Source organism: Melopsittacus undulatus, chromosome 3 (genome assembly GCF_012275295.1).
Source record: "Melopsittacus undulatus isolate bMelUnd1 chromosome 3, bMelUnd1.mat.Z, whole genome shotgun sequence".
Taxonomy (NCBI): Eukaryota; Metazoa; Chordata; class Aves; order Psittaciformes; family Psittaculidae; genus Melopsittacus; species Melopsittacus undulatus.
In genome coordinates, this window is record NC_047529.1 from 28,591,462 (window position 1) to 28,617,911 (window position 26,450).

The 26,450-nt window shown below is 45.0% G+C and overlaps 1 protein-coding gene across 5 annotated transcripts in view; it reads right to left on the reverse strand.

Moving 5' to 3' along the window:
- Positions 1-509: 509 nt before the first annotated feature.
- GRHL1 (grainyhead like transcription factor 1) overlaps positions 510-26,450 on the reverse strand; it is a 43,435-nt gene continuing 17,494 nt past the window's right edge. For 3 of the 5 annotated variants that reach the window (XM_031052685.2, XM_031052684.2, XM_031052687.2), the window contains exons 9-16: positions 18,155-18,313; positions 12,844-12,931; positions 10,496-10,635; positions 8,550-8,587; positions 8,361-8,449; positions 6,489-6,574; positions 4,685-4,749; positions 510-3,538 (exon numbers count right to left, since the gene is read on the reverse strand). In XM_031052685.2, coding sequence (XP_030908545.1) covers positions 3,424-3,538; positions 4,685-4,749; positions 6,489-6,574; positions 8,361-8,449; positions 8,550-8,587; positions 10,496-10,635; positions 12,844-12,931; positions 18,155-18,313 — 780 coding nt within the window. In that variant the 3' untranslated portion in view covers positions 510-3,423. The remainder of the gene's footprint in view (positions 3,539-4,684; positions 4,750-6,488; positions 6,575-8,360; positions 8,450-8,549; positions 8,588-10,495; positions 10,636-12,843; positions 12,932-18,154; positions 18,314-26,450) is intronic. The other 2 variants (XM_005153245.2, XM_031052686.2) reach the window with 1 other exon arrangement.

Sequence of the window (26,450 nt, forward strand, 5' to 3'; positions counted from 1 at the left end):
GGCTGAAAATTACATGAAGCACCTTAGACCTGGCAGCCAAGGCAGCCGCTGGCACCACCACAACCCCACAACTCCCCCTCCTCACCCACAGTGATGGGGACCCCACCCCTGCTGCATGGGCAGTGGAAGCATCAATGCCCTTATACTGGTGACCAGAGAGCAGAGAGCATCAGGCATCACCATTAGCCCACTATACATTTGAGCTCATGCATGGCTGTTCTCTTCTGTTTTAATGCCAAAGGAAAGGGTCCTACAGACACAAAATGCTTCAGAGCTTCCCTGCACTTACAAGTGGATGAGGTCAGTTGAAAACAAGCAGGGAATGAGAACAGGACTAACCATTCCTTACATGGGAATTACAGCAGGTCTGGCATTAGGATTATTTTCTTCTGTAAAGAAAAGAGCAATTAGAAAATGATCACTGACTGGGGTTTTGTTTTATAGATCCCAAGTCAAAGGAAAAACAAAGGGGTAAGAGGAGATGGGTTTAATACATAAGCGACTTCTCATTAGAAATGAACATATAAAATTTAATAGCTTGGTTTAAAATACATTTTCAATTAAAAAACAGCAGGCAAAACAAAAAAAAAATCAGTTTCATAACACATACATAACATTGCTGCTACTGTTACAAGACCCGTGTCCCAGAGTATCTTAGGAGTGGAAAACAATCATCAGATTTAGTTCACATACTTCATTAAGCAGTAAAAAGAAATAACATTTGTATCAATCTTACCTCTATAGACTCTAAATCTACTTCCCTGACCCTAGATTGAGTTTCTGTAATAAAACTTCCATTTTCAATAAAAATGTGTAAATATATATATATGTATTCTATATATCAGGTTTAAAAAAATTCCCTTGCCATAGTAACAGTGTACCTGTGGCTGATGAAGGGGAGCCCAAGCTGTGAGTTGGTGTTGGCTGTGTGCGAGTCCCGTGGCTGCTCTGCTTGGCTGGTGGTAGATTCCTGTATGGGGTAGCATCTGTTGGCCAGTCAGTCTCTTCAGTGCCAGCTTCTCTGCTTCAGCTTCAAGCCCACAGTCATGGATGCATCCATGTGGAGCCTGCTTAACTCCAGCCACAGAGCAAAGAAGGGAGCACATGGTGCCCAGAGCATTGGCAAGCCTCCGTGGGGCCCGTCAGCAGAGGAGGAGGGGGAATGGAGGGGTCTGAACACAAATCCCAGAATACTGTATTTCATAAAAAGCATTAAAAAAAACATGATGGGGAGGGACTTCAATTGTCACCTGGTCTCAGCACCAAGGGAGGATCAAATACACTGTGACAGTGCAGAGAGTTTTGCCCAGCCTGGCTGTGAAGACCTCTGATGCCTCCCTGGGCACCCTGCACTGCTCACCAGAGAAAACTGCCTCAACACCTACCCTGAACCTCTGCAGTTCACACCCAATACTTCTCATTGTGCTTGCCATGGAACCAGGAGAACGCTTCCACATGTTGGGAGGCCGCTCCTCTACACCTGCATCCTTGCTTATGGAGATGACCCCTCTTCTCCAGGGGACTCACCCAAGCCCATCCTCCTTGGAACCACATGCTTTGGCCTCACTAGGACACCTGACAGGAGGCTGCTCTGCTGGAAGCAAACAGTGCTCCAGTGGAGGCCTCTGCAATGCCAAGTAGAGCAAAAGGCAGGTCTCCAATTTCCTGCAGGCCACGCTCCCATTTATCAACTCAACCTGGCATTTGCCTCCCTCTTCCAAATAGCAACATGACACAGCTGAACAACATTCAGTCACAATATACATTAAGTAGCATCGTTAACCATTAAGCAGACCCACATCCCACTTTTCAGGACTATTTCTCCAGTCTATCCAGGTTGACCTTCAGGTGAGGCACATGCAGCTTTGTGCTGCCTGAAGATGTTATAAACCCTTATTTTATTATCCAGATCCCTAACAAAAGCACTGACACTGAACCTGGTACTCATGCTCATCTGCTTGCTCTGTAATGCAGGTTTTTCCTTACAGCCAAGGGCTGCTGTTTAAATTGAGCTAACCTTAAGTTGCTGCTAACCAGAGGGTGACTTTCTTCATAAGCACATGCACATGATGAGTAAATACTCTAATGCTGAGCAGCATCTGGAGCTATGCTCAGACTGCCTGCTGCTTAGCTGCCTTTTTGATCTCTCCCACCTCAGCAGTGGTAGCAAGGTAGGTACATCAGGAAGCCCCTGTTCCCCACTAAAGCTTGGCCTGCTGAACTGGGATGCCACCCTCCTCTCCCAAAAGCCTTGCCTGAGAACTTCCAGCTGTTGACATCCTAGGCCTTGCAAGCTGGCTCCAACCCATGGGTTCATCCAGCCTGACCTGCTACGGGCAGTACACTGCTGCTGAAAAAAGCATCCACCCTCCAGGAGACCTTCTTCCTGACCCCAAGATGGGAGATTTCCAGGAAACTGCATCTGCTCAACTCTTCTTGGAACCCAGCTCTCAGACTTGGCCCAAATGACCTCCCAGGGCAGCAGCACACAGCAGTTCCAGGGCTAAAGGTCCCAAGAGGAGCCAGGACTGCCATCGCCTGGCTGTGCAGGAGGGCTTGGGAGAGAACCAGTACCTTTTCTTTCCACACAGGGAGATCCATGTTGAACAAGCAGGTCTCTTGTGCCTTCTATGAACATACAAACATGTGCTCACCTTTGGTGCATGTTAAGGATTTGTCCATTTTTAAATAGCGACGTTAAATATCTGTTTTCTCTGTATATGGCATCCTTTTAGATGGGCTTCATTGCATATATTCACGGTATATACAGAACACCATATTTTATATATATTATATATCAGTTGTATGTACACATTTACAGACCTTCAAAAATATATTGCACTTATATACAATATAGCTTCATCTGATGAGGGTTCACACAGTTACTAAGGCGAGTTCTTCATAAGCAAGACAGTTTTACATTCCCCCCCCAGTGACACAAGTGATTTCAACAGTCTGCCCTGTTCATGAGTAAACATTAGAAAGACTTTTCTCCAACCTGCACACAACTCCTACTACTATCAATGAGTAGTTCTGCAGTTCTACCGAGCAGAAAACAGTCCAATAAAATGGTATTAGCTCATAACGGGCTCAAACATAGCTACCAAATAGATAAATATTACCACTCTAAAAGGCCACCTTCCAGGAGTTTTCCCCTCCTGTATTTACTAGTGTTTTATACATGCTCTCTTATTTAATTGCTGATCTTTGCTCACTCAAGTGCAAATAAGGTCATGAGCACTACAATGTTCTTTGGAAAGAACAGAAACACTATATTAAGCAAAACCACTGCTCTGCTCCCCAGAACAAGTCAATACCTGGCTTTCTTCTGGAGAAGGTGATTAGTGTTTTGCCCAACATACTGAATTATGGGAAAATGTTCACTTGAGACCTTTGTTTAAAATCCACAGAGGAACTCTGATCTTAGATCTCGGTCAGAGTGAGCTTGTAAGATCCTCCAACTTCTTCAATCTGCAGCTGGAAGGTATCTTCATTAGAATAGTGTTTCACGATGTTATCATCCATGTTGACCAGGATCCTGGAAAAATAAAATAGATCAGGGATATATTATAGATCTAAATGTGAAAGACAGCAAAAGTACCCTGAAACCTCAGAGAGCCCAGACCGTCCTGGGGTAACACAAGTTCCCTGCTCACCTCTCTCTGCCTCATTGCTTCCTACAGTAGATCTAGCTGTCCCTTCCCAAACCTGCCATCAATGCTTACAGCCCCTCTTCTAGGATATGAACAAAAGGGTTAAAGCTGGCTCCCAAACCAGGGAGAGACATCATGGAGCTGGCAGAAACCCTTCTGAACTGCAGACTTAGGCAAAACCACTACAGAGCTTGCTGGGAAGAAACCTCTGATGTTTGACCACCTTATTCATGTTCCAGAAGGGCAAATATTTTGTGTCTGTGTGCAGGCACGCATGTGAGTGTGCATGCACACATAAAGCTGTCCTTAGCAGTGGTTTAGCCACCATCAATTCAAAACATTTGCAGTTATCCTGCTATGAAAACACAACCCTTGAAACTACATTCCTAGGGTGATTAAAAGACGTAATTTTCTGGCAGAAGGGCATTGGGGAAGGGGCTGAAACACCCAAATGACTTTAGAGAAAAAGAAAACCAAGAAACTTACTGGGAGATTAAAAGGAAAACCAAAAGTGGACAGTGTTCAGGAAATCCACTATTTACACTAAAAAATAAGACAGTGGAGTGTGGCCTCTGTGGAGAATGGGCAATTCACAATAAAGTTCTCCTCAATTTAGCCCACAAGACAACCAGGCTTAGCAATTGTAGCCAAATGCAGACATAGCAAGTCCAGTTAACCACTGGAACACATTAACATGGGTTGAAGTAGGGTCCTCACCACTGGGAGTCTTTAAACAAATGGAACTCTTCTTCCTCTGACATGATCAATCTGGTTCAAATAGCAATAAATTCAGAGAGAATCTGTGACTTGTATTTACCCAGGAAGTCAAACTGCTTGTTCCTATGAGACCCTTCCGGTGTTCAGCTCTATGAATGAGGCTGGAATGTGGGTACATGGCACGCACACACACATACCACAAACAGCATTTGCATATGTGCAGTGCATGGAGGAGTTCTGAAGCAGCTTTGCCTACAGGTCTGAAAGAGGGGAGTTCATGTTCTCAGACAGCTGCTGTGTAGGAACATACTCACCCTTTTTTACATTTTTTGAAGATCTTCCCTATTTTATCAAAAGGCACATCATACTTGTCAGAGATCTGGAACAAAAGAAAGCAAGCACTGGTGAAGCAAGGAGGTTGCTGGCATTGTCTTCGACTTCCTATTTTACAGAAAGGAACAAAAAAAGCCCCACCAGTCTGCAGATGAAAGCAACTGCTCTGCCCTATAAAGACAATACTAAGTGCTGAATTATAGAATAAGCCTATAGATGAGAACCCCTCTTCTGCATTTTGCCAACTGCTATGCAAAAAATTTAACCATGTTCTAAACCTGGCCACTCACCCCTCATACAGCAACCCATACGCACACCAAAAAGCCCACACACTAAACACCCCACATGCTGGTTCTCCTCCTCTCTTGGTTCTGTTCTCTTAGCACATCAAAACCCATTTGTAATTCAGTGCCAGAGGGATCAAATGAAAACTAGTCATCACAGTGGCTGGCACAGTAAGAGAACAGCAGCAGAGTGAAGACCTGTGCAGCTAAGGAAGCAGGCTGGTCAGAAACATCCTCCTTACCCAACAGGATAATCTTTGAATGAGAACCCACAGCCACTCACCATGGCACTTCACTGTACAAACCCCCAGAACTCAGGAGGTCAGCATTACTTTGCCAAATGGCTCTGTCAAACCAACACAGCAAGAAACAAACCAAAACACTGTTTCAGGATACAAAAGCACAGGGGGCTTACTTCAAGCTACAGTTGTGAGCTCTTGGTTCCCTGCTTTAAGTAGTCCCAAGTGAAACAATTTACCCTTCAGGACCATGAGGTAAGGAGGACTTCATAGCCTTCAATCCCCCTACCTATTAGCCCCTGCCTCCAGCCTGCCTGTGCTCCCACAGCCAGGAAAGAGACAGCCTCAGGATACAGACACATCTCTGGGTCCCAAAGCTACTGGTAGAACCTGGCCATACAGCCCCAAAGTCTCCATCCTCTGAGCATCAACACGGCATTAGTCACAGAAAGAGACAGCTAGACACGTCAGCCTTGAGCTCGCGCCAAACATTACAGCATTCCTCAGCATTAAGCTCTCTGCTTCCTCTGCAGCACTGCAGCAGCAGGGACAGTGAAAGGCTATTTTGGAAGCCAAATAACAGACAGCAATTTCACACACATGTGCACTGATATATAAAAGTCTTCAGGCACTCTCAGAAGCTGGGACAGCGGCTTTTCAAAAGCCGGTTATGAAAGGGGAGGGGAGCCCCCCCTAGACAACTCAAGCCACTGAACACATTCTGGATAGCACTCTATCTTCTAATGAAAATACCCTCTGACATGAAGGATGTCCACAGTGGGAATCTGTTGACAGTTTTTAGATGCAGCTAGGAAAAGACCTACACAGCTGCTTCTGCAGCTTGGCCAAAACAGAGTCTGCATAAGAAGCAAGTCTGGAAGACTCTCTCCAGCACCTCCTGTCATTTTGAGACTATTTCATGCACCAAGCCAACAAGCTTGACACACCTGGATTTTCAGGAAGGCTGAGAAACACCTTCTTACACCCAGACCATACAGATGTAGGATAAAGTACTTAAAAGAGAAGTCCTTTCTCGAGTCCTTTAATAATGAATTAAAGCATTATTTACATTAATGTCCATGTTATTGAAAGGAAATCCGCCTTATGCTTCTTAACCAAAAGAGCAGGAATACACGGACACAAGCTGCAACTGAAAGTCTACCTCCTATGACTGCCCAGTATATGAGGACTAGATAGCAAGGGACTATACTTGCTTTTTCTCAAACTGAAGGCAAAGGCTATAAACCAGCTTTGTTACTTACCGCTTCCATTAGGCCTTTCAGAGATGGTGTCTTTAACATTAGTGCATCAAAGACTTCCTCTGACTCTTTTCGGACATAGAGCAACACTGAAAAGCAAATTGGAGAGAGGAGTTAACAGAATAACTGCTCCTCGGAAGAGATCTGTATATGATAGTGGCTAAGCACACAGTGACACACACTGAGGATCTTATGAAGAGATATATATACGTACATTCAGCATATATTGAAGATCACATCACAAACATGCATAGCTAGGTTAGCTCAAAACATGCTTTTGCACATAGAAATACTGCATGCTGGAGCATCTTTATTGTCAAAATAACTCTAAATCTCTATTTGATATTTTCTCTATTATTCGGGAAAAAAAGTTATACTTGAAACACAGAAAGGAGAAATACAAAACACAGCTTTGAGAGTCTCCTGTCACTCTGTATCTTACAGGTCACTTGCCATAAGGCTCTGCACAACAAAATGATTTGACAGATGCTGCCACAGCAGGCGAAGCCATCCTGCCCACCTCCTCATTTTTAAATAACTTATTTGTACAATCCTCTGCTGCTCCTGTGCTGTCTCATCTCCATTCCTCCCCCTTGCCATGTTTCAGCAATACCCATACCGTCACTGCTGACATGCAGTGCAGACTTAGCCTCCTGCTAGGAGGGGAATGACAGAGTAAAGAGCCCAATGAGGTAAGTATCCCTAGCGTTCTCAAGCTAGCAGAGAGTCATCATATGTAACATCTGCCTCATTAAAAACTGCATTAAGGCTGAGGAATAATCCATGAGAGCAAGAAAGCTTCGACTTAAACAGCTTTGCTGTCTTTAATCCATCTTCTAATGACTAGGTATTACAGCCTGGATTGTTTACAAGGTTCATCAGCCACAGTTTTGACACACCTGCAACATGGAACAATTGCTGGCATTTCTAAATGACCAAAGTGAACTCAGGGCAGCACAGCACCTCGATGGACTTCCTCTGCTACAGGCAGGTTTAAAAACAGAACTGTAGGTGTAAAAGATGAAGGCAGCACACACACTCTCAGTTACAGCACAGGTCAGACAACACACCAGCCAAAGGGGAGAGAATCCCACGGGTCTCATGGCACAGAGCAACAAGAAAAATGAGGAAGTAACTTCCTTTAATAAAACAGAATTTCCTTTTATAAGATCAATCCTTCCTTACTAGTTTATCCAGACTACAGAAGTGCAGCCCCATTAAGGTCACTCACAAGATTTAACCTTTTCAACATCACAAGTTTAATCTTCCTACTTCTTCAAGCTTTGGACTGGTCCTTCTACACAGTCATCATCAGGCAGGTATTCCTCTACACCATCTCCAAAGGGACCTCTCACCTCCTTCCACACCACCACAGCAATATTCAATCCCACAGCAAATTGCAAAGATCAACAACAGGTTAAAAACAAGCAGAATGTTCTCTCAGTTTGGCTCTCAGCAAGCATCCCATTTCCCAGTACCGGTTTTGCAGGTTTTATACCCAGAACAATTCACGGCGTTCATTGCTTAAAGTCCCAGAGAAGTTTTCCAAAGTATTTTGTAGTGGATTATGTGATGAATTCTCTCACCCAATCCACCAAGGAGACTGGTAAACTGCTCACTCTTCTCCAAGCCTCTCTGTTAGAGGTTCAGAGCCAATTAGTGCCTAAATTGGCAGAAAACCCCAGAAATTCTGACACTGTGAAAGATTTGTGGAGCTACATCCTGATGTACAAACCCTATTCCTAGTCAAAGCCAGAATAACCAGGCTGAAATAGACTCTAAAATAAACTAAAAAAATTCCTTAACCTCCGATGCATCTCTATAATAATGGACAAATACTCCAATAATTCAGTCTCTGAAAGAAGAAAATAATACCTCTTTTTGGTTCTTCTATTCTGGCCATCTTATTTGGAGTAGCGATGAAGTCCTCTTCACCAATATAGGCTCCTCTCTTCAGGTTGGAGCTGTCATTGACAGGGAAAAAAAGTTAGTGGTACAATTACAGGGACTTACCCCACTGTCTGAGGGCAAGACATCAGTAGGCTGAAGTAGCACAGCTCTTACCTTTCACCCTCCAGTTCTTCTGAAGCAACAGGTAGGACCTTTTGAAACAAAGGGGAGATGTTTATTGACAGATGCAGAGAAACACATGGTGAAATAGCTAGTGAGTACCTGATGTGGTACCCAGTCCTCAGAAAACACAATATGCTCTGAATGCTATGAAACAAAGTTGCCTAAGGACAGACCATTAGCTAGTGTAACATGGTCTTGTCAGCAACACTCTCCCCATCCCTTTAAGTGCTACCTGTTAATATAGCAACACAGCATTAGCTTTGTTTGCACTGAAAAGTCACTGGCATAAAACCACCCTGCTGCATCCAGCATCAGCAGTGGTTTAATGGCACTGAGTTAAAGGATAGGGAACCCCTGATCCCACAGCAGGGACAGGCAGATGGCTCAGCCACCCAACCCTCTTGTAGGCACATCAATACAGGACATAGGAGAAATCAAGGCTGTGAAGTAGGGAACCAGTCACAACCACACTACTAGAAATAAGATGCTCTGGTCCAAGCAATAAACATTGGCCTTCATTTTAATACACAAATAATATTTGCAGTTAGGGTAGTAAAAATTTTATCCAGAACTAGATTTCATTTATTATTATTATCTTTCAACCCTGTAAAAAATGACACTGGTTCAACCTTCCAAAAGCCAGGAAGCATCTTATTTATCTTTTTTGATAAAGGCACATTGAAGGGTCTCAAATGAGAGACGCAGGAACATACAGTTCAGGTGTCCTCAACACAAAAAGAACATAGAACTGTTGGAACAAGTCCAGAGGAGGGCCATGAGGATGATCAGGGGACTGGAGCACCTCCCATATGAAGACAGGCTGAGAAAGTTGGGGCTGTTCAGCCTGGAGAAGAGAAGGCTGCGTGGAGACCTCATAGCAGCCTTCCAGTATCTGAAGGGGGCCCATCGAGATGCTGGGGAGGGACTATTCATTAGGGACTGTAGTGATAGGACAAGGGTTCAAACTTAAACAGGGGAAGTTTAGATTGGATATAAGAAAGAAATTCTTTCCTGTTAGGGTGGTGAGGTACTGGAATGGGTTGCCCAGGGACGTTGTGAATGCTCCATCCCTGGCAGTGTTCAAGGCCAGGTTGGATGAAGCCTTGGATGCCATGGTTTAGTGTGAGGTGTCCCTGCCCATGGCAGGGGGGTTGGAACTAGATGACCTTAAGGTCCTTTCCAACCCTAACTATTCTACGATTCTATGAGTCTATACAAGAGCTGACCAGCTTTCTATCTGGACTGGTGCAGCCTTCTGACAGACCTCAGCGCTAGAGCCTTTGTAGGAACATGTGCAGGAAAGTCAGCCTCATGGGCACAAGTTTATTCTCCATTCCTGCTAAGACTTTAGGAAATACTCTTAAAAGGCGAGGGTTGGATTATGTTACAGGGTGCCAGAACTTCCAGCACAGCAGAGTCCGAGATTTTGAAACTTGGCTGTAGTCTAATTTTTTCCCTTCCAGTTTCCTGTCAGCTGGGACTTTCCAGGAATGCTGAGGCAGGGCACTCTGGCAGTGGATCACAGAGCCACACACACCCTTGCCAGTTTCAAAGAAGAGATTTTCACCCTGCAGCAGCAGGCTGGAGGAGCCCGCGGTCTGCAGCAGTGCACCAGGAACCGAACGGTCTCCACAAGAGGAAACCGGCCTGCAGCTCATTCAATGAACTCTCAGTTGGAGATGCTGTGATAAAACCCTTTCAGGTTCATGGAAACAGGAGTTCACAGAAAGATGATTTAACCAGGAAACATACCCAGTTAACCCCAGCCAACATGTCTAGGAGCAACATCTCTCACTCACATGAGACTCACCCCGTGTTTACAGCATTGATGCAAACAGTCTGGCATTTCACATGTGTGTATGTACACACAGCATCCCAGGCTTTTTCCAAATATATTCCATACCCTCCTCATCCCCGCATTTATGAGCTTTACTTACGTGAGCCCCACGCTGAAGATTCGCAAAGTGAACGTCAGGAATGAAAAGGACAGGCTGAGTGTCTAGATCCATGAAGGGCTTGAAGATGGTGATGTCCGTGCGCTTGTGTGAGGGAAGCATGGGCACTTTGACATCAGAAACTGTAGAGACCAAAGATTGAAGTAGAGAATAGTGAAGGCACTGACAGGGCTGTAGCTTTCCTACATCATTTGAAAGGCACATACACTCTTGGACAAGGGTGCACTGTAGTCAGGGTTAAAGGGAGAAGCTCCTGTGGTAGAGGAGTCTGAATCTCGGTTGTCTCCCTCTCTGATGAGGGCCTGGATCCTGAAGAAAGACCTTGTTTCACAGAGTAGGACAAGTTTTCTCCAGTGAGCTGCTTTACTTCGTTCTGATATTAAACTGGGCTGGAAAAGGTTTGAACACCCACCCCAAGAGAGAAACCTAGGTACTAAGCAAACCACCCAAACAGAGGGCAAAAGCTAGTCCAAGCCTCTGCTTCTCCCTTCTCCCTATCCATTCCCTCAAATGGTTGCTGTATTTCCTCTATCAGGAAGGCAGAAAGACAACAGAGACAACTTGTAACACATGTGGTTCCAGTGGGGAGCCTCTCAAAACAACAGCATCACAGAAGCATCATCATACTATAGTTAGTACAAGTATTGTTTCTTGCAAGATGATACATTTAGTTACATTTTGATTCCACATTTCCAATTTTACATTGTTGTTCATCTCATTGTTCATCCTCACAAGCTGCCAGACCCTGATTCATCCTCCCCCAGACTCTAGTTCTGTCTCTCACAGAGCACTTGGGCTTTCACGATGCACCAACTGATGTGAACAAGCCACCAAGTGGATAGGCTTCACCCACAAAGGATGGGTGAGAGTGAGGCAGGAGGCACCTTAAACTGCACTTCAGACGCACTCATGTCAAACTGACCCCGAAGTGAAGACCTGGTTTTACTAAGTGAAAACATTTCAAGTTTGGGTCAAGCTACCTGCAAACACTCCACTTCCGATGTCCCCAGTGCAAAATGCACTTCTTTTTTTCACTGAAAAACTTAACTCTAACTCAATCCCTGTAAAAATAACTTTGGCCAAAAGCCACAAACTATTTCTGCTGTTGACGAGTGCATGTGCACGTGGCATTTGTGATCCTGGAGCTGGGTATAACAGCTTATGGCTTAAAGCAACCAAAAACTTCCCACACAAGAACTGAACAGCAATGGACTGTACTTTCCAGGAAAACAAAGGTCGTATCAGGCTAAGCCCAAGCTCAGGGAATTCAGTTTGGAAAGCAGCTTTTGTAAAGTCAGACAGTCCTGGAAGTCTGCACTGAAGCTGTTAGCACTTTTCCTGCCATGACGCAAGGGCTGCATGCTGTAATCTGCTGGGAGCCGCTGGGGCTGCTCCATGTGTGAAATGCTAACAGTGTGCTAAACCTGCCTTTCTTTGAGGACAAACAAACCCAAAACCCAGCCCTTGCTGCAACAGCCCTTAAACAAATGGGTTCCCTTACAGCATTTATCTTCTTCTGAAGCTACTCCAGCAGCCTGTACCTGCTGTGTCAGGAAAATCCTGCCCAGCAAGCTGTGAGGTGCATGCTTGTTGAACCAGTTGGACTGTTAATAGCACAGCTCTGACAAGAACGCTGAGCAGAGCAAGTGGGAGCACGCACCTGCCCCCTGCCCAGCAGGGAGATACATTATCCTCTGCGCAGCTCTGCTGGTGAAGTGATCCAAACACGGGATCTGTTGCAGTCACCTTCAGCAGTTAAATGAAGGATGCTCAGCAGGAAGAGGCTCCACAGGCTTTACATGCTGCTGAGGCTTTCACATGTGCAGAAACAACTGCTGGAATTATTTACTGAGGACCACTTTGCTCTCTACAAGTGTGTGTGCAGGACTGGGAGGATGAAAGCTCAGTCCCAAGGCTGCCACTGCCTGGGTAGAGCGTTGTAAACCATCTTTAACTTCAGTTAAACCTAAGTTTAGGATCAAGCTGGAAACATCTGTAACAGCTCCATTTCTCTCTGCCCCTTGGAGTGTAGGGGGTCCGCAAGTGCCCAAAAAATCCCACTCTCACACCATCACTTCAACTGCTAAAACTCATACCTGATTGAATATGCAGAAGGACCCTGCCTTGGATAGGGAAGCTATGTAGAAGTGAAGTCCTAACTGACTCAGTATGTTGAAAAACACAATTAATGACTCCATAAGACACTGCTTAAAACAAGCCCTATTCCATAGGCAATATAAATTCACTTAAGATGAGCTCTACCACAGAAGTTATTTGTAGTCAAAATGATTTCTAATATTCAAAACACCGATGGAATAATTTCTACTTACAGGCATTCAACTGAGAGCTGGGGTCAGTGCACTTGCCTTTTCTTTTGCTTTGCTTTCGCTCTTCATCCCTGATCTTCCTCTCTGCTCCCTGCCAAATGAGATTAAAGGAAGGAGAGAGAGAGAAAGAAGGTTTTTTTAGGCTTTTTAGTCTTTTTCAGCTGTGGAGGCAGGAACATCGATTCGTCAGAGGTCAGCTCCATAGTACCCAAGCTACAGGTTTGCCAGCGAGTACCAACTTCGGGGATCTTTTTACTTTTGAGTCCTGTCTAATAAAATCCCACAACATATCCAAGATGCAAACACTTTTCTTTCACATCAGATAAGGATAAGATGACAAAAGATACCTACGGCTATAACAACTTCATAAAGTGTTACACAAATATATATATTTGAAGCATTTAAAACAAAAAAAATTACAAGTTCCCTCAGTTTAAGAGTTCACTAGATCATCATTACATCCCGATCCATAAAAGCCACACCACACCTGGATCACCAAATGCAAGATACCTTCCTGCACACTGCACATGGAGCTGGTAGCAGTTGTACCATTCACTGCTCCTAAGCTGCAGGCATGCATCATTTTAAGAAACAGGCATTATTTCTTCTCTTTGTATTGGGGCCAGACTATGGTGGAACCCACAGACACCTAAATGGGTTCATGCCTGCATAGTTCCCAGCTCTCCAAACCAAGCAGCAGTGGGGAGAGACACATATTTTTTGCAAGGTATAGACAGCTGTGACAGAGAAGGAAGATGGTTTGTATTGGAATCGTGTTCATTCCTCCAGTTCTGCCCAGACCTCACACATGACTGTGGGTCAAGTCAGGTTTGTCATGTTGTCAGCTGCATGAGGCAATAAGCCCAAGTAGATCCCCAGCATTCAATCCTGGTGCCACCACCAGATCACTGCCCAAACTGGTATACACGAGTTCTACCTGTCTCCCAACACCCTCCTTGCAAAGCAGAGTAAAAGGTAACGGTTATCTGGCCACAGGAAGCCATTATTTCTCATTCCCACCCCTGAAAAGCTGCCAAAACACACCCACATCCCTACGTGGTGCCAGTGGAAGACTAGGTTAGCTATGGCAAACAAGATGTTAAAGAAGCATATGGCGATGGGGTGGGAAACAGTGTCTAATGTTGTGCAGCACTGGAGAAGGGCAATAGCCCTCCTAAACTCCCAGTAAATCAACACCCTGTAGGTGACAGGATGTCTATGTGTAGTAGGTAGCAGAGGGCACATCTGCACCAGCATCAAAAAGCAAAATTAGCCTAGATATTTGATATGCATTAACATGTATCACCTTTTCTCCCTCACAGCAGAAGGGACACAAGCAGCTTCAGGCAGCTGCTGTGAAAAACAGAAAAGAATCATCAATGAAGACGCAGGCATCACTAGCTTTCATTGACCCCATAGAGCTGATACAGCCCACTACAGTGACAACATCCCACTTGAACCACAGCACAGCTGGACCCACACATCTCTGCAACTTCCCTTACCAGAAGAGTCACAACATCTCAGCTTGACAGCAGGAAGACCAGATTTGGCTCCAGATCTGTTTTTTACCTTTCATGAGAAAACAATAAAGTTCTGCTGCTCAAACACTGGACTCCAGAACAGCACCTGCTTCCCTGTGAAGAACGTGCTAATCCATCAAGACCACACGCTGTGGGAAAACCTCTGCCTTCCCATACCTACAGCCAGAGTTCTGCTTGAAAGTCAACTTGATCCAGGCTACAGGGGCCCAGGTAAACATATCTCAAATCCACATCAAAAAAGAAAGTCACATCTTGATAACAGGCTTTTCTGCCTTGCCAGGGAGCTCAGCAACAGCCAGGATCAGATACTTCTGAGGAATAGGCAGTGGCAATCCTGTATTCCACAATTATGGAATAAATGAACTAGTAAGAAAGAGGTTTTCCCAACTTCACCTAGACAACAGCCTACAGTCTACAAATCAGATTTCATACTCTCATCTAGGTGTTGAAGGCTGCAGGGGTTTGGGGGTTTTTTTTTGTGGTTTTCTTCTCCTCAAAAACTCCAGTTGTGTAACAGACTCCTGGTCTGAGAAAGGGAATTGGCATTTTGGAGAGACCTGCCATTCCTCCCTTCTTTCCTCCCATGGAGGGACATGATCTATCTGATCTGCAAGAGAGGTGCAAAGGGAAGATGCAACATCCGTTTACTATGAGAGTAGGGAGATACTGGCACGGATTGCCCAGAGAAGTTGGACACTGCCAGGGATGGGGCAGACACAAGGCCAGGTTGGATGGGGCTTTGAGCAACCTGGTCTACTGGAATGTCTCCGTGCCCATGGCAAGGGGTTGGAAGTGGATGATCTTTCAGGTCCCTTCCAACCCAAACCAGTCTATGATCATTCAACAGAAGGAACACTCTTAGTGTTGCTGTCCATCCACATCCATGCTGCCTCCAGCTGTCTTGCACCCTCTGTCCTTCCAACAGCATCTCACTTGTAACTACCATCCCATAAAAAACTTCCCACAACACTGCCCATCGCTACAACAGAAACAGCAGATCCCAGAGGACAACACTAACTCTGGTGGGCACCTGGTGTCCAGCCAGGGTCAATCCAGCACCGTGAGTCAGTACCTGCAGCTGTAAGGACCCAAGTCTGCTCACAGGAGCACTCACCCTGTGCCTCAAACAAGCGTCTGAGTACAGAGTTTGATTCAGTGTGGTGACAAATAGTACTCTGCTTGTTGGCCTCTGTCCCCGTCTCCCACTGCCAGACCTGGAGAGGATCTGAAAGGCAGCAAACTTCAAGACCATTTCTACAAATTTCTACACTGGCTGCACGCTCACAGAACAAACAATGGTCAGGTTAAGTACAGAAAAATAATCTTTTCCCCTTGCCTCCCTCTTTTAATTCAACTTGCAAAGTATCTGGAGGAATAAAGCAAGAGAAAAGGTCAAAATCCCAGACAAAAATCAAAGTTACACTGGCATTACTGTAGTAATAATACTGTGTCAGAGTATTACTGTACACTGTATTTCTGTACTACTAGATTTGCTGAAATTTATGGTAGACTGAAATGGTTTCCTTTAAGTTATGTCCTGACTACACACCTGCTCGTTTATTAACCATTTATCTTACTAGCAGTGGCGCAAGCTTGTCAGTAATTTTAGCACAGCGTCAGTAATTGATCAGACAACTTAGGGTTAAAAGATCCTCCCATTCCCTGCAGCAAACCTATACTCACTGGCATTGGACAGAACCCATGCTGATAACACACCAGACTCCCAGATAACAAAAGAGCTTTAGATGACACTCTTGCCTCAGTTTCATTTTAGAGCAGGAAAAAGAAAAATAGAAGGGGCAGGCGGAAATGCCTGAAAAAGCCTGTAAGACCCAAGCTAACCAGGTTCACTGGCAAGTCTTTAAGATAGTTGTGAAGAGTATTCATTGACTCCCTAGTAAATTCTTTGCAGAGATCATCACAACAGAAGCGACCTCAGGAGGTACTTGAAGGAAGGTCCACAAGTAGCAGAGTTTGATTCAGTTCAGGTGGTTACAGGCAGCTTCTCCCAACCATACAGAAAAGCAGAGGGACCTTGTCATGGTTTGAGCCCAGCTGGAAACCCAGAACCACGCAGCCACTCGCTCACTCTCCCCCGTCAGAGGGATGAGGAGGAGAATTGAAAGAACGTAACTCCCACGGGTTGAGATAAGAGCAGTCCAGTAACTAAGGTATAGCACAAACCACTGCTGCTACCACCAATAATAATAAGGGAAATAACAAGGGAAGAGAATACAACAGCTCACCACCAGCTGACCAATACCCAGCCCGACCGAGCAGTGATCCAGCCCTTCTGGGTTAACTGCTCCCAGTTTACATCCTGGGCCTGATGTGCTGTGGTGTGGAATACCTCTTTGGTTATAGTTTGGGTTAGGTGTCCTGTCTCTGCTTCCTTCCAGCTTCCCCTCCTCCCTGGCAGAGCATGAGACTCAGACAGTCCTTGGTCAGACTAAATATTACGAAGTAGCAACTAAAACTATTGGTGTTATCAGTGCTGTTCTCAGGCTGAAAGTCAAAACCACAACACTGCACCAGCTACTAGGAAGGACAAAAATGACTGCTACTGCTGAACCCAGGACAAACCTATTTTAAAGCATATAGATGGACAATAAAACATGGGAGGATGAGTCAATAGGATGCTACAGTAGAGGTAAGACTGTAGAGTCCCTCTATTTTGGGAGGGAAGTGGTAACAGCATGTAAGAATCTTTATGGCAGTGTCCTGGGGAATGACAAGGTGAGACTGCACAGTATGGGACCTGAGCAAAGGTAGCACAAGACTCAAGAATGGGGGTTATGAGCCCATCTCAGACCTGCAGCTGCACAGAGGCAGATCTGAGGTGTCACTCAGAAGGAGCCTGTGCTTTGAAGACAGTCTGGATGTACAGAACCAGAGACCCTAATTAAGTAGGATGCCAGCAAAATAGGAAACTGGTGTGATTCACAACAATCAGAAGGACTAGGGAAGTCCAGGCAGCATTTATCCCAGCCCTGAAAGATCTTGGTCACTCTAGAAATAGCAACATTTCACGTTACTTGCTCTGATCCTTCGAAAGACTCTTCAAGGCAGGAACAGGTTACAAAGATTGCGAAATGTCCTTTCTTTTGCAAACTCACTTAAGCTTTTACAAATGCTTTCAGCTCAGCTCCTGCTACATCTCTTTCACAGCTTCTGGTGAACAACGGCTTTGGGAAAGGTTATTAATTCCCTGCATGCTAAATCCATTTGACAAAGCAATCAAACTACAGCACCCACCCAACTTGTAAATGGGCTTCATTATACTGCTGTATCCCAGAGAGATATGTTCAAGTTAGTGGGCTTTTCTTATAACAAGTGCACTAAGAAGGCACAAAGACATGTAAAAGGACCAACACTACACAGCTTCAGCAAAAAGACAAGCCTCCACTTGCTCTAATCAATTGCAATGATTTCTCCTACTGAGAACACTCTGCAAGACTTCCCAGGACTACGAACAGTCTTTTGCCACTGACTGACCTTTCTCCAAAGTCATCGCTCAAAAACACTTCTCAGCACTCCAGCATTTTGAAAATTGCAAATTTATCTGAGGTCACCAAACACCATAACATAATCTGAGGCAAGTAGAAGAGGTTGAACTCTTTTCCTTGCCAAGGCTGAACACAGATGAGAGTTTTCAGGAAGCCAAAACAGCAAATGGTAGAATTAAGGGAAGAAAAGTAAAATTAAGGAAAAAATGCTGTTAAGCTGTTGACTAACCTCTCCCAAGGGTCACTGGCACACTGACCCCATCTTACCTTGTCACAGAAGACTTTAATCTGGCAGTAGGCTCTATGGACAGGCTTGTTACTCCTGTTATTGTAGCTATAGGTGTCAATCTGAAGATTCAGAGGCAGGCCTTTAACTCCCTTCTGAGAGGAGAAATCCGTGCTGAGGCAGTTCACAGAAATGAAAACCTGCAGAAGAGGAGAGCAGCACCCATCAGTAGTGACACACAGAGTCCTGGCTGGCTGCTGAGCAAGAGACTACTCACTGAGTGCCGAAATCTGTTTGTCCTTGCACTGCAAGCAGGATCTTCTTTAGAATCATAGAATAGTTAGGATTGGAAAAGACCTTAAGATCACCTAGTTCCAACCCCCCTGCCATGGGCAGGGACACCTCACACTAAACCATGTCACCCAAGGCTCTGTCCAACTGGGCCTTGAACACCACCAGGGATGGAGCATCTTTCTTCTGAGAGATCAAGTAAAATCCCTTAGCAGCAGTACAACATCCTTAATTCTTTATATAAAGCCACTGCAGGGGACAAAGCCACTTTTTCCAGAAGAAATTTCAATGAACTCTTCAAACTTCATGCAGAGTCCACCCACCTTTCCCAGAATATTCTGCCCATGAGATTTCCAATCAAACCTTTAGCAACAGGAATCCTCTTACACCCAATTCCCACTGCCCAGTGTCTTACCATAAGAACACAACCATGCTTCAAAAGAATTATGTTACTTTGGACAAGTTATAGCAAAGCTTTCCACGAGTTTTACATAAGTGGCTGTGAGCACAGCTTATGCGTGAAACAACTTGGGTGGTTTTTGTTGGGTGTTGCTTGTAAGTAATATTAAAACCTTTTAAAAATGTATTAAGCAACATGTTTCCTTTAAACACAAGAATAACACTATTATTTCAGTGAGAGAGTTTCAGGGCTTTATGCCTACAAAGATGAACACTATTTCAAATATTCCCCAGTATGACTTAAAATATTCTGTTAATGATCATATCAAAAGGGAAAGAGAAAAATTTTCATTATTCTTATAAAAATTGAATTGTGGGGAAAACTGAGTGATTTTGAACACAACTGTTTTCCTTTTCATAACTGCTTAAAAAAAACCCAAACAAAACCAGAGAACAAGGCTACTTAAAAGAAGGAGGAAATATCCCTATGTGGATATGAACAAATAGACCAGTGTACTTTGCATCCACATGAGCTTGCTGAGTGCCAGGCCTTTTTCCCCAGACACAGTCCTCATTACTGGCACATCTCAGAGGCAGCTACAATGATTAATTACCAGGAATTTATGACCTACCAAGACCTGCAACGGCTCCTCTCACCTCATAAATAAGGGCTGGGAACCCAGCCTTCAAAGAATAATCAAAAGCCTTGGGAGCCAGAAGCACCTTGCCAGAGATTTCGAAGGATCACTACCTGACCACTTACTGTGCTACTACTAAGGACTAATTTGATAGCCTCCATAGTGAGTTAGTGCCATCTCCCGGCGCCATCCCGGTGTTGCAAAGACTCAACGTAGGTTTGTGGCTTTGCAAAGTGCTTATCATGGGCTTCTTCACACAGGTCCTGCAACACCCTTTGTTAGTTTTAACAAAAGAGGGGAAATGGAAGCTTAATAACTTCCCCCATACACAGCAGTATGAAAAGCTTGGTGGGGATAGTGAAGAACAGTATAGGCGCCTTCTCTTGTAATAACTTGTCTGAATGTTCGAGACTCACATGTAGTTTCTGGTAGCCCCTGTGAGCACCAGCTCCCCTCACACCACCTCAGCAAACAGTCTCACAGCCCTAGCAATGCCCCTGCCAAGTTCTGGTTGTGCAAAGGGACATGGAGATGTGTGAAGAAAGAGTTAACTCATGCCCGCATGGCATCTGGGCAGAGCCCCATCCCCAGCCATCCTGACCTGTGTTGCTCATTCTGCAGTGGCCCAAGACAGGACACCTTGCAGGGACACCTTGCTGGGTCAGAGCAATCCCAGGCACAGCTACAGGTTGGGCAGAGAAGAGATTCAGAGCAGCCCTGTGGAGAAGGACTTGGGGGTGTTGATCGATGAGAAAATGAACATGAGCCAGCTTCAGTGTGTGCTCACAGCCCAGAAAGCCAACCGTATCCTGGGCTGCATCAAGAGGAGCGTGACCAGCAGGTCAAAGGAGGTGATCCTGCCCCTCTGCTCTCATCAGACCTCACTTGGAGTATTGTGTGCAGTTCTGATGTCCTCAACATAAAACGGACATGGAATTGTTGGAACAAGTACAGAGGAGGGCCACGAGGATGATCAGGGGCTGGAGCACCTCCTATATGAAGACAGGCTGAGAAAGTTGGGGCTGTTCAGCCTGGAGAAGAGAAGGCTGCGTGGAGACCTCATAGCAGCCTTCCAGTATCTGAAGGGGGCCCATCGAGATGCTGGGGAGGGACTCTTCATTAGGGACTGTAGTGATGGGACAACAGGTGATGGGTTAAAACTTAAACAGGGGAAGTTTAGATTGGATATAAGGAAGAAGTTCTTTACTGTGAGGGTGGTGAGGCACTGGAATGGGTTGCCCAGGGAGGTAGTGAATGCTCCATCCCTGGCAGTGTTCAAGGCCAGGTTGGATGAAGCCTTGGGTGATACGGTTTAGTGTGAGGTGTCCTTGCCCATGGCAGGGGGGTTGGAAATGGATGATCTTAAGGTCCTTTCCAAGCCTAACTGTTCTATGATTCTATAACATCAGTGTCAAAGGCAAGCCCCCACTCAATGCCTGTAACCCAGCATCCCAAACCCATGCTGTGCCAAGGTGACATTTCTGAAAACATTAAGTACATCACAAATCATAGCCAGGAAAATTATTTTCAACTAAGCTCTTCTCAGCCTTACCCAGACCAACCCCACTGATGGCTTTGCTAGCTTTTATCCACCTCCTTCACTTCCTGCTGCCTTCAGCTTTACAAGTGCATTTTGCTTGCAGCACTGGAACACGCCAGGGGGAAAGCTTCACAGAGTTTGAGGAGCTGCTTCCAGGCGCTTAGGAGCTAGGTAATCAGATGTATGCACAGCCTGAATAATTGTATTCCCTGAGCAGGGGGTTTGTTTGTTAAAGAGCATCAACTCTGGTGTTTGCATATTTTTACATATTACATCTTAAATTTATTTGCCCATCCTGAATATTCACACTCAGCCCTCACTTCTGCATGAAGAAATGACCTTGTTCTTTGAGATAACATGCCCAGGCAGCCATGCCAGCAGGTCCACCACAGCCTCCCAACTTCTGTGAAATCCCCCATCTGAGTTTCACACCACTGGACACCAATGGACTCTACGTGCAGCATCAACCAAATCGCAGTTCCCTTGCAAGCAGGGCCACTTTTCTTCTGGGAATGCAGGTTTTCAGTTTTCATGGCTTATGAGCCCTGTAAAGCCCACACAGCACACTGGGCTGAAGGTAGAAGGGTTGGTCTCAGCATGACAAGACACATGCTACTACAGTGGAGCTGCACGAGCATCCCATGGGAATTTGGGATTGCCTGTCAGATAACAAAGATTATCCTCCTACTTTAGAGTCTCCTCATTTGACTAGCTTTAGCTTTACACAGCTGACTTCATTTTCATGCCATTTAAGTCTTCAGGACTCCAGGCAGGAGATGACAACTAAAACCTAATCACCTCTCTGAAGCAACAGAGCCAGCTTGTCTTCTCCTGTCCATACAAAGCCATTTCAGTTCAGAAGGATCACCTACTTCTCCCTACCTGTCCTGTAACTCCTACTTTTGAGCAGCTTCAGGTGGCCTCAAGTACTGCAAAAACAGAGTTTTAGTGAACAGCTTCTCCAGCCGGGGCTACAGCAGTTTCAGCCAAGTGTGGTTTTTGTTCAGGAAGATTTGACTTGTGCTCAAAAAGAAGCACAAGGCCCAGTGACTGCGCCAGCTACATCCCCACCCCAAAATTGCCAGAAGAAAGAAAAACGTAACCGCAGAAGTTGCTCTGCGTCTTCAGCCTGCTGAGCAAGATTCCTTTTCATGTGTCCAACCTATTTTTCTGAGGGCAGTTCCGCATTCTCAGCTATATTAAGATTTGTTGTTACTTTTAAAAAGACTTCATCTCACCTCCCAAGATTCGACATGAAGACAGCACTTAAAATAGAGCCTGAGCACCAACAAACCTGGAGTCAAACCCTCAGAAGTTACGCAGATTTTCTTTAAAGCTGAGATCTCTAAAAGGATTAGATACCCATTCTCGAGTTACTTTGGTTGTTTGGCAGTTAAGCCTTTAGTGTGTAGTTGAATCCTATTTCCAGGCTCTTCTCTCCAATCAAAGTCAAGCTTTTTTTTATCTTTTCTTTTTTTGTTGATTTTTTTCATGCCTTTTTAATTATTATTATTATTGAAAGCTGAGGTTCTCATTGAGACAAGTGGCTCCACAGTGGCGGGGCTTCACATAAAACACAAAACAGCATGAAACCTGTGAGCTGGTACAAGCTGCTAACTGCCCCACCCCCAGCCTCTTGACATTCACCCCAACAGGCTACAGAGCCTCCTCCACTCCACACCAGGTTGCATTTCCTGCAGCCTTTGGGGCAGACAGGCAGCAGCCCAGCAGCACACAACAAAAGACCAAAGGCAGAAGGATTAAAGCACCTCCTTTGGGATCACACTGGAAGTCAGTGTGGGAAGAAGCCAGACCTCATGACTTCTTGGTCTGCTTTAACCACTGACCACTCGTGCCCTTCCTTGCCAAACTGGGGAGGAACACACAGTCCTATGTCCACATCTACGAGAAACAACCTTCCATTTTAATAATGCAGGAAAAAAGAATCCAGCAGCTCCCCTGCATGCCCTCAAGGAAGGGCAGCAGAGACAGCCAAGTTCTTTCCACACAGCACCTTTTTCTAACAAGATCTGCCTTTCAAATAAACCAGGAAAAACAGACATAATTAAAGGGCAATCAAAGTGCTGCAGGAACCTCGCTGTCAGCGAGATGAAAGATGCCTTTTCTAAATGAAGGCTTGCATACCCAGATCTCTTCTCCTCAGTTTATCTTGGACACTGTGCTCTGTCACACAAAAAAGCACCAGCAATTTTTATTAGACCAAAGGCTACATACGCAGCAGCATATGAAAACTCACCTTGTACAGCCTCTTCTGACTCACCGCAAAGCAAAACCGAAGAGGAACGATAGGTAGGTACACATCAGCAATGTCTGGGGTTGCCATAGCTAATGGCAAGCAACTCAGGTAGCTATTAGCACGCCATAAGCTCTGGCCAGTCCCCAGCAAATACAGGTATGGGTAAGATCGCAATGGACATGTAACAGATCTCCCCATCATGCAGTCTTGTACATCCTCCTGGATAAGACCCTGTGTGGATGGACTTGGAACTATTCCAGTCTGATCACCTTGCTCTGCATGGTTTTCATTTCAACAGAAGACAGTTAAATTGAATTCACCTCCTATTTATGCTCCATTATATTTTTGTACTTAGAGAATGAAGACATCACGCAATAATCCAAGTCTACTGGGTATTTCTTTCTCTATTGAAGATTTAGATAACTTGAGCTCTTTTCTAGTACTAGTAGGCAAAATCCTCTCATTTTAATGTTCCATTCAACTTAAAACAGTATTTTAAGTTCAATATAGGATGCTTTTGATTTTGGATTACTGTGTTTGTATAGAATACAGTTTGGAGCCTACAATACAACAACCAGGGAAAAGGGAATGCAGTTGGATGCAGTTTTTCCCCAGTGAATACAGTTGGATATGTTTTTTCTTGACCTTGGTCAAATAATTTCAATATTCTATCCAGGACACAGTAGGCAAAGGGATTCCAGTGGGTCCTAGGACCATTTTCCCCACACAGAAGATGGATCATCAGACATCCTACTCAATTATCAGCCTGAGGCTATGGGCAGCCCTTGCACAACTGGACCCACTGGACTTACATTGCCTCTTATATTTTGCTTTTCTTTGGAGCAGCAAGGAAACCATTCCTGTGGTCTCTGGCCAGGAGGGCAGAAGTCACTGCACAGCAGACTTGATCTACAAGTTGTTTTCACTTTTTGCAGGACAAAGGATCATAGAAACCCTCAACCAACCTGATGTGAAGAGGAGCCTCTGAGGCTACAAGAGGAGATTAAAAACCAGAGGAATGAATAAAGGACCCATCAGACCCAAATAAAAGGACTTGGGTATAGACCTAAAGACACAAACGAACTGCCTCTTCCTCTGCCTGCATAGTGTTCCTCAGAGAACTAAGGCATGCACCAACACTAGGGAGCAGCCCAACCTGGCTACCAGCAGGAATTCTGTGAATGTCAATGCAAAGCCCAGCAGCCACCAGGTTGCTTAGTCTCCTGCAGATGCCTGTGCAGTTCAGGGGTATGTAGCCATGTGGTCATAGCACTCCTTGCTGGCTACCTGAAGAAACAGCCCTAGGCCCAAATTCCACAAACAACTCATCTATCAGCCCTCTCTGCTAAAGAAAAAATACCCAGAAGCTCAAAGGTTCTTATTTTAATGCCAGTGGCTGAAAACATACAGTTTCTCAAAAGACTGGAGCAAATACAGTCATAAAAGGGAAAAACTAAGGGTCTTTATTCTAGAGATGTGTCCACATGTGCTTCATCCATGCTGTGAGCTGCCTGGATGCAAACTACCTCCAGCCCAAAAGCCTTATAAATCACACCAGCACAGCTCTAAGCCCTTCTGAGAGGGAGAGCTGCCAGCCCAGGCACTGTGCTGTGCTAATGCAACTACATGGTTTCCAGGATTGGCCCTGGGTTGGGGCCAGGCAGCTTGGAGTGCAGGCAAGGCAAGCACAGGTCTGCCCGCACACATCCGGCAAAGGCACGTCCTAAGAAAGCAGTTCTGGGAAGACAGCTCTGTCTTGAAAAGAAGGAGGAAGAAAAACCCCACACTTCAGTACAGATCACCTGAGAGGTGGCTGATCTTACTGCTCTCACATTCGTTTCTTCACCTCCCACATGCACCACAAGTTTTGCATCAGCAGCAGGCGAGCCAGGAAACAGAGATGATAAAAATTGGGCAACTCATGCACCTGTGGGCTCCCAAGTCTCCTCCTGCCTTCGGGATCGGACGCTCCAAATAAGGCTCGTCTGGCAGATGTGTGATAGGGCCGCATCCGTTCCAGCCCCAGCATTGTCCTGCTCCAGCCCAGGGGAGTCAATTTACATTCAAACCAAACCAAATTTGGGTGACTGACACAAAGCACATCGTGGGCCCCAAGCCACACCAAGGAATGCCGGGTGGGAAACAGGACCCAGCCCCGGATAAGAGAACATCCTCCTAGCAAGTTCACTCCATCAACAAAACAAAAATGAATGGTAATGAAAGGAAAATGCATATTCCTGCTCAAAGAGCAACACTCCTTGTTATTCCAACCTGTTCTGAGGCAAGGAAATACAGGAATGTCTCCACTTACAACACGTGGGAAACCTGGGGATAGAGGTTCCCAGTCCTACTGATGCTTGCTTCCTCCAGCCCCACACACTGATAAGATAAATGTGCAGGGCCAGGTGTCAGCTTTTGTTTCACTGGTTGGAGAGAAGGTAAAAGCAGCAGTTTGGCCAAAAGTGACAACATGTATAAAAACAAACAAGAACACCCACCTAAAAACCCATCAAACAAATAAACCAACCCCCTCAAACAAACCCACAAAACCCCCCCACAAACCTGAAAGAGTTAAGTCTACAAAGGCATACAAGTAGCTGAAAAGGAAATACTGCCATTGGGTTTAAAGGGAATGGAGAAAAGGGCAACAAAAAAAAAATCTCCCAGTTTTCTCTATAGAAAAATTAACATCAGGAAGACTTTTCTTTTAGCTTCTTTAAGAACTAGACTGTGATCACCATGGTTGGTTGGGAGACCAGATGGGAATGTGGCATTTAGGACACCAAGTTCTGAAGAAGAACCGAGTTGAAAACTTGCTTCTAATTTGAAATGTTTAATATCAAGGGCAACACATGCTTGTTTTTAAGGAAAACCCAGGAGTAAGGAGATGTCTACATTAAGAGGCAGGTAAGCAAAACTTGCTATGACTTTCCTATGTCACTGCTCCAAAGGCTGTGTGTACTTGTGCCTCAAAGTTCTTGTGGTCTGCAGCCTTGGCTTCAAACCAATCTCTTTCCTTTAAGTATGTTTGACTCATCACATTTCATAGTTTCATTTCCAACTAGCCAAACCTGTACCTAGTCGATGCTGCTGAAGGTGGCAACACCTTTAATGAGGCATATGACTACTGCTTCATTACAATGGCATCCATATAAATGCATGCAATATTCATCAATCAAAAAAGATGAAATTCTTTCTACAGTGAACACCAA